Source organism: Otolemur garnettii, unplaced genomic scaffold (genome assembly GCF_000181295.1).
Source record: "Otolemur garnettii isolate 467f Iridium unplaced genomic scaffold, OtoGar3 scaffold00094, whole genome shotgun sequence".
Taxonomy (NCBI): domain Eukaryota; kingdom Metazoa; phylum Chordata; class Mammalia; order Primates; family Galagidae; genus Otolemur; species Otolemur garnettii.
The window spans coordinates 5,845,264-5,857,745 of record NW_003852489.1 but is presented as its reverse complement, the minus strand read 5'-3'; the positions used below and the strand labels follow the sequence as shown (position 1 = coordinate 5,857,745).

The 12,482-nt window shown below is 37.2% G+C and overlaps 2 protein-coding genes, 1 non-coding gene and 1 pseudogene across 5 annotated transcripts in view; 2 read left to right on the top strand and 2 right to left on the bottom strand.

Moving 5' to 3' along the window:
- Window positions 1-12,482, bottom strand: part of USP32 (ubiquitin specific peptidase 32) — a 223,695-nt gene that overhangs the window by 187,216 nt on the left and 23,997 nt on the right. The gene's annotated exons all lie outside the window — the stretch shown is intronic.
- LOC111727130 lies at window positions 6,749-6,825 on the top strand. The gene has a single exon (XR_002774757.1). It is a non-coding gene; the product is annotated as a small nucleolar RNA SNORD74 (small nucleolar RNA).
- LOC100948848 (heterogeneous nuclear ribonucleoprotein H2-like) lies at window positions 9,791-11,305 on the bottom strand. Its single transcript, XM_012808781.2, is given in 3 exon segments — window positions 9,791-10,094; window positions 10,146-10,302; window positions 10,304-11,305. Coding segments are annotated over 3 exon segments (1,302 nt in total). The 5' UTR covers window positions 11,252-11,305; the 3' UTR covers window positions 9,791-9,897.
- The window catches only part of LOC105887550, a 6,025-nt pseudogene continuing 5,038 nt past the window's right edge, over window positions 11,496-12,482 (top strand). Inside the window, exon 1 of the transcript XR_002774730.1 lies at window positions 11,496-11,514. The product of XR_002774730.1 is annotated as a ubiquitin-40S ribosomal protein S27a pseudogene (transcript). The remainder of the gene's footprint in view (window positions 11,515-12,482) is intronic.

Sequence of the window (12,482 nt, the reverse complement as noted above, 5' to 3'; positions counted from 1 at the left end):
AATAAAGACCAACATAATTTATGCTAAATTTCCCTTTCCCATAAATTTGCAAAACAAAACCCAATCCTCCAATGAGATTCATCTTCCTTGGCTGGTCCTAGTGGTTCACACCTATAATCCCAACACTTTGGAAGGCCATTCGTTGGAGACCAGCCTGGGCAATAGAAAGATGCCATCTCTACAAAAATTAAAATTAATTAGCCACATGTGTTGACAGCACCTGTAGTTCCAGCTACTTGGAAAGCTGAGACAGGACAATCACTTGAGCCTAGGAATTTGAGGCTGCAGTGAGTAATGATGATGCCAATCCGGAGCAAAACTTTGTCTCAAAAAAAAAAAAATTTTTTTTTTATTTTGGGCTCCCAATTGTAAGGAAAGCCACAAATAAAAACAAAGATCTACATTTTCAACAAATAATTATAGAAAGTTAGACCTTCTACTACATTTCTACTAGTAGTACTGGCTAAACCCATAATATCCAAGTTGAAAGACAATTTCGAATGCCTTTTAGTTAAGAAATCATAAAATGGGCTCGGCACCTGTAGCACCATGGTTACAATGCCAGCTACATACACGGAGGGTGGCAGGTTCAAACCCAGCCCAGGCCAGCTAAACAAGGACAACTGCAAAAAAAAAAGCCGGGTGTTGTGATGGGCACCTGTAGCTACTTGGGAGGCTGAGGCAAGAGAACCATGTAAGCCCAAGAGTTTGAGGTTGCTGTGAGCTGTGACATCACAGATCTCTACACCAAGGGCAATATAATGAGACTGTCTCAAAAAAGGAAAAAAAAGAAATCATAAAATGTTTCCTATAATTCTATGAAAATTCACCCATACTTACTCACTACCAAAAAACACCTTCAGTGACAACAAATACATGAAATTTAGAAACAAAAAAACTTTCAATCAAAAGATGTGCATGCAAAAAAGAAAAAGAACTTTCAGTCAAAAGATAACATATTAATGAAATTTGGAATTGTTTTTCTTTCTATACAGAGTGGAAATAATTGGTATTTTTAAACATTTTTCTTGGCAAAATGATGAAAAAACACTTAAGTGTCTCACTTCTCAATGCTGTTGTCATTGGGAAGAAATACTATTGAAAACAAACTAATGTCTTGGCAACCACTATATCTGAGTAAAGACAGGAAAATGTCATTTTCACTGCTATTTATGGTAACAGCATCTAACAAACCTTCACATATTATTCCTTTTGATATCAAAAGCAGCTCTGAAAGAATTATTTAAATGGGTAAGAATCAAGTATAAACAATTTTGAAATAGTCAAAGAAATTCACATATTTACACTTCCAAACTGAGTTCTTAGTATTTTCTCAAGAATGTTATATCAATAGTTTATGGTTAGAAAGTGCACACCAGCCAGGTGCAGTGGCTCACGTTTGTAATCCTAGCACTCTGGGAGGCCAAGACAGGTGGATTGCCCGAGCTCAGGTATTTGAGAACAGCCTGAGCAAGAGTGAGACTCTGTCTCTACCAAAAAAAAAAAAAGGATAATGAGTCCAACATTGTGGTACGCGCCTGTAGTCCCAGTTACTTGGGAGGCTGAGGCATAAGGATTACTTGAGCCCAGGAGTTTGAGGTTGCTATGAGCTATGATGATGCCACAGTACTATACCCAGGGCGAGAATGAGACTCTATCTCAAAAAAAAAAAAAAAAAGTATACCAATCCAGCTAATAGCAAATGTTTTAATCTGAAAACATTTTAATTAAAATTATAAAAGAATTTAACAGCTTTATGTGTTTAGAGAAAGGTCTTGTGTATGTTACAATTCTCCTGACTATTTTAGATATTGTTGCTTCCTAGTTTCCTGCTCTTAGATTTTCTAATACTAAAGATACATATCTGTTTTATCTTAAACTCTTAGTCCTAATTTTCAAACAGGTGACTATAAAATGACACAGATGGCAACATACTAACAAACCGTTCACTCACAAGCGTTGGAAAAAGTCACTACTGTACTACTAAAAGTTCAGGTAAAAGATCAGACAACAGCATTATCAGCTGTAGTATACAGAAGTGAAAATAAACTTATTTGAACAAGTTAATAACAAGTTGTTTAAATAAAGAAAATATTCACTGTTTTCTAGTCTTCCATGCCAACTAAATCCTAAATATCCAGTTAATCTAATTTCACAAATGAGTTTATTTCTTTAAAAATGAATGTGTTTCAAAGCTGAATTTAACATTCAAGGCAATTAATCTGTAACTAAAAAGTTACCTTCCCTGTAATCATTCACTTAATATTTCCCTGAGGAATTTTTGTCCTAGTTAAGTACAAAATTTTCATTACTTTTTTCATTACTCTATAATGTGACTTCAAGGTAATGGTTATGAAGTCGTCAGGAAACAAAGTAATTACTAAAAAGAATTCATTCAAAGAAAGGATTATTTTTATTTCAAAAAAATTTATTCTGACATATATTTCATAGCTGTGGATAGAAGCAAGGGGAAAAAGCAAGAGTAGATCCAAGGATGCAAGGTGAATGCCTTGTTCACCTCCTGAGCTTTTTCATGAACTGTCAATGTTGGCTGCCATCAAGTACTTCTCCTTGATGAATAAAATATCCTTGAAACGATGGTCTCCTTTTCTTTCCTTCAGTAAGTTGCAAACATGGGGCTTTAGTTGGGTTTCTCCTTTTCATCATGTCATCACCATCTTGTATGACAGCAAGAGATAGGAAGATCCTGGTAAGACTTTTGTCCACAACACCAATTGGAGCTATATCAGGACTCCTGAGACCCATTTACTGAAAGGGCACTCAAAATGCTGAGCTGGCCTACTGGGTGGTCTGTGCTTGGGTGCACCCGCTATAACAGAACTTGGACTTGAAAATCAAACTCCTGGCCTTAGGTGACTCCTCAAGCCTATAGAAAGTGTGATACTCCATGTTTCCACAACCTTTTCGCTGCCTGGTAGTTAGGTGGTTTGAATCAATCTCAAACTGTTCCATCTGAAGGAGCCACACCAGAATTTTGTCTGAACAGGTATCAGAGATCAGGCACAGTGGCTCATAACTGTATTCCTAGCACTCTGGGAAGCCTAGGTAGGAGGACTGCTTGAGTTCAAGAGTTTCAATGACCTTTTCAGTTCTGCAAGTTAAGGTCTTTATGAAAAAGGTGAGGCAGAATTAATCCAAGTCAGATTTGGTGATTTGGATTACCAAAAAGGCTGGGCTTCAAGGCAGCTACCTTTCTCCTAAAATGTTAGAGTCCTCAGTTCTTGGAACACTCTTGCTCAAAAAATGACTAAACACCCCAAAGTAAGGCAAGCATTAAACAAAGTTTTTTTTGTTTCTTTGTTTGTGTTTTTGAGACAGAGTCTCAGTCACCCTGGGTCAAGTGCCATGGCATCATAGCTCACCGCAACCTCAAACTCTTGGGTTTGGTAATCCTCTTGCCTCAGCCTCCTCAGTAGCTGGGACTACAGGCCTATGCCACCACACCTGGCTAGTTTTTCTATTTTTAGTAGAGATGGCATCTCGCTCTTGCTCAGCCTGGTCTCAAACTCCTGAAATCAAGCAATTCATCCAGCTCGGCCTCCCAGTGTGCTAGGATTACAGGCCTGAGCCACCATACTTGGCAGAAACAAACTTTATTAAAGAGGAAAAAGATGGGTTTTCAAAGTAACAAAGTTTACAAAGCACAATACATTCACCATAGACAGCCAATGGGCCTCCATTACCAGGGCAGTAGGAAAAGAGGCAAAGAGGCCGACAGAAGGTATCTGTATAAATCTTTTTTTTTTTTTTGACACAGAGCCTCTAGCTGTCACCCTGGGTAGAGTGCTATGGCATCACAGCTCACAGCAACCTCCCACTCCTGGGCTTAAGCAATTCTCTTACCTCAGCCTCCCAAGTAGCTGAGACTATAGGCATCTACCCAGCTATTTTTTGGTTGTAGTTATCATTGTTGTTTGGCAGGCCAGGCTGGATTCAAACCCGCCAGCTCTGGTGTATGTGGCTGGCGCCTTAGCCACTTGAGCTACAGGTGCTGAGCCAATAAAATCTTTTTTTAATACATAATTTTTTTAAACTACTAAAATTAAGTCCCAGTTACTTAGGAGGCTAAGGCAAGAGAAGCACTTGAGCCCAAGAGTTTGAGGTTGCTATGAGCTATGATACCACAGCACTCTACCAAGGGTGACAAAATAAGACTCTGTCTCAAAAAAAAAAAAAAGTGCTACTGAAGAAATACACAGGAGAAAAACTAGAACAAAAGGTACCAAAAAGTTTGGCCTTAAATCCAAACTTCTATAAAGTATCAGCTTCAAAATGACTTAAGAAATTAATCCATTTTAATAGTAATAGTTCTAGGACTCTTGACAAATTTAAAAACTAAAATGATTACTTTACTATACTTTTAGAAAAAAATATAATTTAGTTAGACTTGGTAACAATCTCCTATTGATTCCTGATTTCTGTAATTGTAAAAATAGTATAATATTTTCATTTAGGTCTATTGTTTTAAAATTCTAGCACTGAATTTCTATTCTCCCAGAAATAGAAAACCACTGCTATTATTAAAATTGATAAGCCCACTTTTTAAAAGAATCTTGCATACACTTGACCTTCTGTATCCGTAGATTCCACATTTGTGGATTCCATCAACCAAGGATCAAAAATATTCAGGGAAAAAAATGAGTAGTTGTATCTTCACTGAAAACATACACTTTTTTTCCCCTTTCATTATTCCTTGAACAATAGAGTATAACAACTGTTTACACAGAACTTATACTATATTAGGCATTATGAAAAATATAGAGATGACTACAAGTATACAGGAGAATGTGCACAGATTATGTACAAATACTACACCACTTTACACAAGGGACTTGAGCATCCTTGGATTTTTGTTTCTGCAGGGGGGTCCTGGAACCAATCCCATAAAGATACCAAAAGATTATTGTACTTCAAAGAACCATATAAGCTAACCAGTAACAGAAAACAAACAAAAACACAGAAAATTCAAGTGATCAATAAGTAAAAATTCTACCTAATCAACTGCACCCTGTTTCTTGAAAGACAAGTCCATCCTTCCTGCTCTAAGAGAAACATTTCACATTGTACTACAGCAACAGATAGCATATCACTTCCTGTTTATTTTAGCATAAATGTTTAATAGAATTCAACAGGGTTATATAAACATTAGATTGCTTTTCACTTCAATATATAACAAATTTTTTTCATTTCATAAAGTCAACAGAGAGAGGGTATCTATTGTTATAGTTAGCAAGAAATCCTGATCTAAAGACCTAAAGGTCTTTATACTTGTTTATTAGAGGAAAATGTTTTCACTAAAATGCTCTGGTTCAAACAAAACAAGGCTACTACTTGTAGAGACATTAAGGAAAAAAAACTTAAGAGAACATATATTTGAAACTGACATTCTAGTGAAAAAAGAAAACAAGCCAAGCCAGGTGATTTACACTTGTAATCCCAGGACTTTGGGATACCAAGGCTGGAGGATCGATCCTTTGAGGCCAGAAGTTAAGAAACCAGACTACCAGGAGGTGGCTCACCACTGTAATCCCTAGCACTCTGGGAGGCCAAGGTCAGAGGGTTGCTTGACCAGCCTGAGCAAAGCGAGACTCTGTCTCTAAGAAAAGCAGGAAAATTGGCCAGGTATGGTAGCCTGAACCTGTAGGTTCAGGAGGCTACTTAGGAGGCTAACGCAGGAGGATTGCTTGAACCCAGGAGTTTGAGGTTGCTGTGAGCTATGTTTAGGCCATGGCACTCTAGCCTGGGTGATAGAGCAAGATTGTGATAGAAAAAAAAGAAGAAAGGGGAATAGGGGTAAGTTGGTAGAGAAGGAGAGAAAAGGAGAAGGAAACCGCCTGGATAACATAGCAGGATCCCATCCCTAAAAAAAACAAAAAAAAATATTAGCCAGGCATAGTAACACAAGCCTGTATGCCAGCTACTTGGGAGGCTGAGGCAGGAGGATCACTTGAGCCCAGGAGTTTGAGGTGGTAGTGAGCTATGATTATACCACTGCACTCCAGGCCCAGGCAACACAGCAAGACACTTTCTCAAAACCAAACAAAAGCACATACACACAAAAATTATTAAAACCGAGAACTGTATCTGGCCATCTAAAAATAAACATAAAATAAGTCTAAGCATTTTATTTATTTACTACATATATTGAGCATTTCATAGTTGCTAGCAATTTCCTGATAACCACATCTCAAGATGGCAACATTCTGAAGTTTTATTACATAAAAACAAAAGTGTACAAACACTTCCTAACTAACCAAAGAGGAACAAACTAATTTAAAAGAAGAAAGTCTTGTACTTCATATGATGCAATGCAAGTTTTTCTGAGAAAACACACAAGTGTAGGATGCAAGATTACATGGAAAAATAATTAAAACAGAATTTATGAGGTAGAATAGAATTTATGAGGTAGAATATTATATTTTTAAAATATTTTTTAAAACTAATAATGGAAAAAATTTCCTGGCTCATACTGAATTAGCAAAAACAAATAAATGTAAATTTGGTGTTTTTTTATAAATGTAATTTTGGATCCTAACTTTTTACTACACTCCAAGATAAATTTCAGTGAATAAAAAAGGTTGAGTAGTAGAAATATGAAGACATAAATGAAGAGCTGTTACTCATACATATATAATAGTAAAGATGTGAAATTTCATAAGTGAAATAAAGGTAACAGTTGGCAGATGTGATTATATACAATATTTTTACTACATATTAAAAATAGAGGAGAAGATGCCTCTGATGAAGACCATGTTGGCAGGCACATCTGAGATTACTGATGAAGGCCAACTAAGAAACACTAGTACAACCTCTATGCAGTTATATGGAGATACCTCAAAGAACTTAAAGTAGACCTATCCAAAAGTCATTTTATTAAAAGGACATCTGCACACGAATGTTTGTAACAGCACAATTCACAATTACAAAGACATGGAAACAACCCAAGTGCCCAACAATACATAAATGGATTAATAAAATGTGGTATATGTGGTATATGTATACCATCAAGTACTACTCAGCCATAAAAAAACTGACAATCTACTATCTTATGCATCAACCTGGATGGAACAAAAAAACCATTCTTCTAAGTGAAACATCACAAGAATGGAAAAACAAATACATGTACTCAATACCAAACTCTAACTAATCCATCAACATTTAAGTGCACATATTGAAGTAAATCTCAATGAAAATCAAGCTGAGGGAAGTGGGAGGGATGAGTAACTCACACCTATTAGATATAGTGAGAACTTTCTGGGAGGACAGCATGCCTATAACTTTGACTCAGTCTGTACAAAAACAAAGGATGTAAACAAATGTGTACCTCCTAATATTCTGAAATAATATATATAACCTTAAAAAAAAGGAAAATAAAAATAGCAACAATATAGTAAACTAATTAGAGAAAATATTTGTACCAAATGTGTAAAACTGGTTAACACCCGAAGTATTATGAAAAGTTTTATTTTATTTATTTATTTATTTTTGGAGACAGAGATTCACTTTGTCACCCTCGGTAGAATGCTGTGGCATCACAGGTCATAGCAACCTCCAACTCTTGGAGCTAAGTGATTCTCTTCCCTCAGCCTCCCAAGTAGCTGGGACTATACGTGCCCACCACAATGCCTGGCTATATAAAAAGTTTTAAAAATTGACATTTAAAAAAAAATCTAAGAACTAAAATTGATGGCCAGGCATGGTGGCTCAGGTAATCCTAGCAGTCTGGGAAGCAGATGGATTGCTTCAGCTCAGGAGTTCAAGACCAGTCTGAGCAAGAAAGAGCAAGACCTTATGTTTATTAAAAAATACAAAAATTAGACAGGCATAATGGCACATGCCTATAGTCCCAGCTACTCAGGAGGCTGAGGCAAGAGGATTGCTCAAACCCAAGAGTTTGAAGTTGCTGTCAGCGGTGACACCATGGCACTCTACTCTGAGTGACAGAGTGAGACTCTGTCTTAAAAAGAAAATAAAAAAGAACTAACAATGATAATAAACAACAACAACAAAGGACAAAAAGGCAGTGAAATAATGAGGAAATACAATTACCAAAAATGTGGAGAAAGGTTCTACCCTGACATTAACCACACCCCCACAGAAACCAACTAAAACTGCTATTTTACATTATTTAACAAGCAAAGAATTGTTTTTGCAAATTATAACAGCAAATGCTGCCAAATGTTTAGTAAAACCAACACTCAGATTCTACATTAAAAAATTATTTTCTTCAAAAGAGCTTCATTCCTAGGAATCTATTTTAAGAAAATATTCTTTTAAAAGGAGAGAACTCTATAAATGGGGATATTCACTTCAGCCTAACAGAGTAAATAAAAAATTAGAAGAAACTAAAATTTAAATATCTAGCATTATGGCCAATGAAGTAAACAGAGTATTAAGCAACTAATAAAAATTAGTTATGAAAAATTAGTTATGAAAACATAGCAATTTTGGAAAAAAAATCTAACACATATTATGTGACAAAAACTATAATTCAGACAAACATACATAGGATAGAACTACATTTAGGGTGGTGCCTGTGGCTCAGGGGAGTAGGGCACCAGCCCCATATGCCAGAGGTGCCACATTCAAACCCAGACCTGGCCAAAAAACTGCAAAAAAAAAAAAAAAAGAAATACATTTAATTTGACTCCCTTCTTAAACCCCAATAAAACTCAACAAAGGAATTGTTTTCTTCTTTAAAGGCATAAACACAAAGAAAAAGAAAACAGGATGAGACATAAAACTAAGGATATGTTAGAGGTTAGAAATTAATGGACACATATTAAAGGAATTAGCAGACACAAGAAAGCTAAATCCTAAACTGGTATAGGGAAAGGTGAGCTTTTTATATGGCAGAATCCCATAAAGGCTCAAAATCAAAGGCACCAAGGTACTTTTAGAAAGGGAAGAATAGGAATAAACAAAGTGTGTTGTTGGCTAAAAGCTATTTAAGAAGCAGTGACATTCCAGAGATCTCTCCCATTACACACAGCTGGCTACCAAGTCTCCCCAACCATGGCAAAAGAGTAGTTTTGTTTTGTTTTGTTTTCCAGTTTTTAAAAGGAAGATTTATTTAACAAGTTTCACTTAGTACAATACATCTAAATGGAAATCACAATACGAGGAAAGATTTAAATCAAAGCCTCAGAATTTTATACAAACGACACGACCAAACTCCTAAAGTATTGGTATTACATCTCAAAATTGTCCCAGATCTTTAAAAAAAAAAAAAAAAGTAAAAGTGTACACTCACGTGCCTTACAGGATATTAAACAAAAAAGCTAGAATTAACAAACATGCCAAATGTTTTCACTATGAATCGTAGACACAGCTCCTATATTTTAGTCTTACAGAAAAGCATGTCTCTCAACATGCATCCAAAGTTTTCAATGTATTGTGGTTGTAAGAGCAACATTTAACATAAGTGAAACTGCTTTAACCTAAATACGCTTACTGCTTAGGTACACTCATTCCTACAACATAACTAACTTGAGGAAAGCTGAAAATTGTTTTAACAGTTATGGTCAATACTGAACTTTGTTATTATGTCCTATATGAATGTTTCAGTGTTCAAAATTACTGAGCTTGAAGTTTTAAAACAATCTTGACTTCCACTTTACAGTAAGCATGAATCACAAGCTTATAATGCAAAACTGTTAAACTTAATTTTTGTTTTCTTAAAAAAGGAGAAAGACAAAGAAAGAAAGAGAGAGAAAGAAAGAAAGAGAAAGTTAGTTAGTTAACCAAGAGTGATCAATTATATTTCCCATTTATACCAATCATACTGGATATACTAGATATCCCTCCCATTCTATTCAACTCCCATAAATGCACAGCTTTTATTTCTGTAGTAGCTGTTTAGTGCTCCTTATCAACCTAAGCAAGGTTTGACTGATAGTCACTGGAGTTTTCCTGCAGAACTTGGTCATACCCACTCATACTGCTCTGACCACCATAACCACCTCCATAACCACCACTCAGCTGCTGGCTAGCAGGACCCCCATAACTAGACTGGTTGGATAAGCCCATCCCTCCCATCATTTGACTATCATAAGCACCACCACTTGCCCCCGCTGTAGAATTCAAAAAGAGTTCTACATAGCTGTGATCATATGCCCCTCCACTTGTTCCTGCTGTAGAATTTAAGAAGAGCTCCACATATCTGTGTTGCATATTAGCTTTGTCTTTTGCCATAGCTGCCACAGTATCTTCATGAGTAGCAAATTCAACATCTGCCTCGCCAGTAACTCTGCCATTGGGTCCAATTTCAATGTGTACCCAATTTCATGGAGTTAAAAGGTGAGAAGAAAGTGTAAATATCATTCTCAGTGGCTCGGTAAGGTAACCACCTCATGTGTACACAGTGCCCTGTGGTGCTTTGGAAACTGGACCCACCATCTCCATATCTATGATCAGACATTCCTGAAAAACAGTAATTGAGGTCTCTTCCAAATCTATCAGACCCAAAGCCATATCCATCATTATAACCACCATAGTCATCATAGCCTCCATACCCTCCACCATAGGCACCTCGCCTCATCCTTTCAAACCCAGCTCCCCTACCAATGCTATTATACCCTCTGCCAGCCCCTGGCCTATCATAGGGACCTGGCCGCTGCATAGCCATGAGCTTTCGAGGGGGATCATAGTGGGTTCGGACTTCAGCTCAGCTACTCTTAAAGATTTCAATGTACCTGCGCCCTATTCTTTCCTTGTGTTTCTTTAAGGCCTTCTCAGCTATCTCCTGCGAAGCAAATTGCACAAAAGCGTCCCCTGTGTTTCGCCCCTGAAAGTCCACTGGCAGCGTCATCCCATTTGGCACAATTTCCAACCCTGAAAAGAACTGAACAATCTCTTCCTTGCTACAGCCAAATGGGAGTCCTCTAAGCCGGATGAAGCCATCATTGGCAGTATCAGGACTATTCGGACCTGTATGCTTCAACACCCAATCCATTTCAACACTGTTGGACTTGAATACTTCAACATATCTGTGTCCCATGGTTTTTCTGTCCTTCTTCAAAGCCAATTTCACTTCATCTTCGGATTCAAGTTCAACAAATGCTTCACCACTTGGTCTTCCCTCTCTGGTGTAGATGAAATGAATACCTGACATGCCATTTTGGATTGTGCAATCAGAGAAGAAGCGCATCACTTCATCAGCTGAGCAGGACCAGAGTAGGCCCCTGACCTTCACCACGAAACCCTCCCTGCCTTCTGTGCTCAGCATCATGGTGAATGTTGGGTTCTTGATGGCAAGCTTGGCTTAATGGGATTGTGGGATGGCTGAAAAAATAAATTAGAGGACTATTGTTATGGAAAAACATTCATAATAAAACAAAAAAGAAAACCATTAATAAAAGACTGTTATGCTGATAGCTCTTTTATATCTGTAAAAAAAGGCTACACCAAATTTTAACTTATTCATTTATTAAACAATTATTTATTCCACGTCTATTATGTGTTGAGTACCATTAATGGTGGTATTTCTGGATAGTAAGATGATGGCAGCTTTTTATTTCAGGAAATTTTTCTTCTTTGGACATTTCTGTATATTCTAAGTTTTCTGCACTGACCATGTATTAACATTATAGTGTTATCATTTAAGCCTTTTAGCTTAAAAAATTAACAGCAAGAAGGAGAGGTGTACTGGCACACACCTATAATCCTAGCACACTGGGAGGCCGAAATGGGAGGATCATTTGAGCTCAGGAGCAAGAACAGATCCTATCTCTACCAAAAATTTGAAAAATTTAAAAAATCAGCCAGATGTGGCAGCCTATAATCCCAGCTACTGGAGGCTGAAGCAGGAAGATCACCTGAGTCCAAGAGTTTGAGGTTACAGTGAACTATTATCATGTCACTGCACTCTACTCAAGGAGCAACAGAGAAAGCGATATTATCTCAAAAAAATTAACAGTAAGAAAGTAAGTGCAAGATGCTAACAAATAAAGGATGGCTATATCTAATTCTATAAATATGAAAAATTCCACTAGATTATAAGATGAAACAATTAAAAAATCCATTGATATCCTTATTATAGTGGCACACCTGTAATCCCAGCACTTGGGAGGCTGAGGTAGACTGCCTGAGCTCACAGGTTCAAGACCAGCCTGAGACACAGTGAGACCTGGTCTCTAAAAACAGCCAGTCATTGTGGAGGGCTCCTATAGTCCCAGCTACTTGGGAGGCTGAGGCAAGAGAATCGCTTAACCCCAGGAGTTTAAGATTGCTGTGAGCTACGATGCCACTGCACTCTACCAAGGGTAACAAATTAAGACTCTGTCTCAAAAAATATATATATCCTTATCACATAAAGACCTCATGCAGGCCAAGTGCAGTGACTCACACCTATAATCCTAGCACTCTGGCAGGCCGAGGCAGGTGGATTGCCTGAGCTCACGAGTTCAAGAACAGCCTGAGCAAAAGTTAGACTCCGTCTCTACTAAAAACAGAAAAACTAG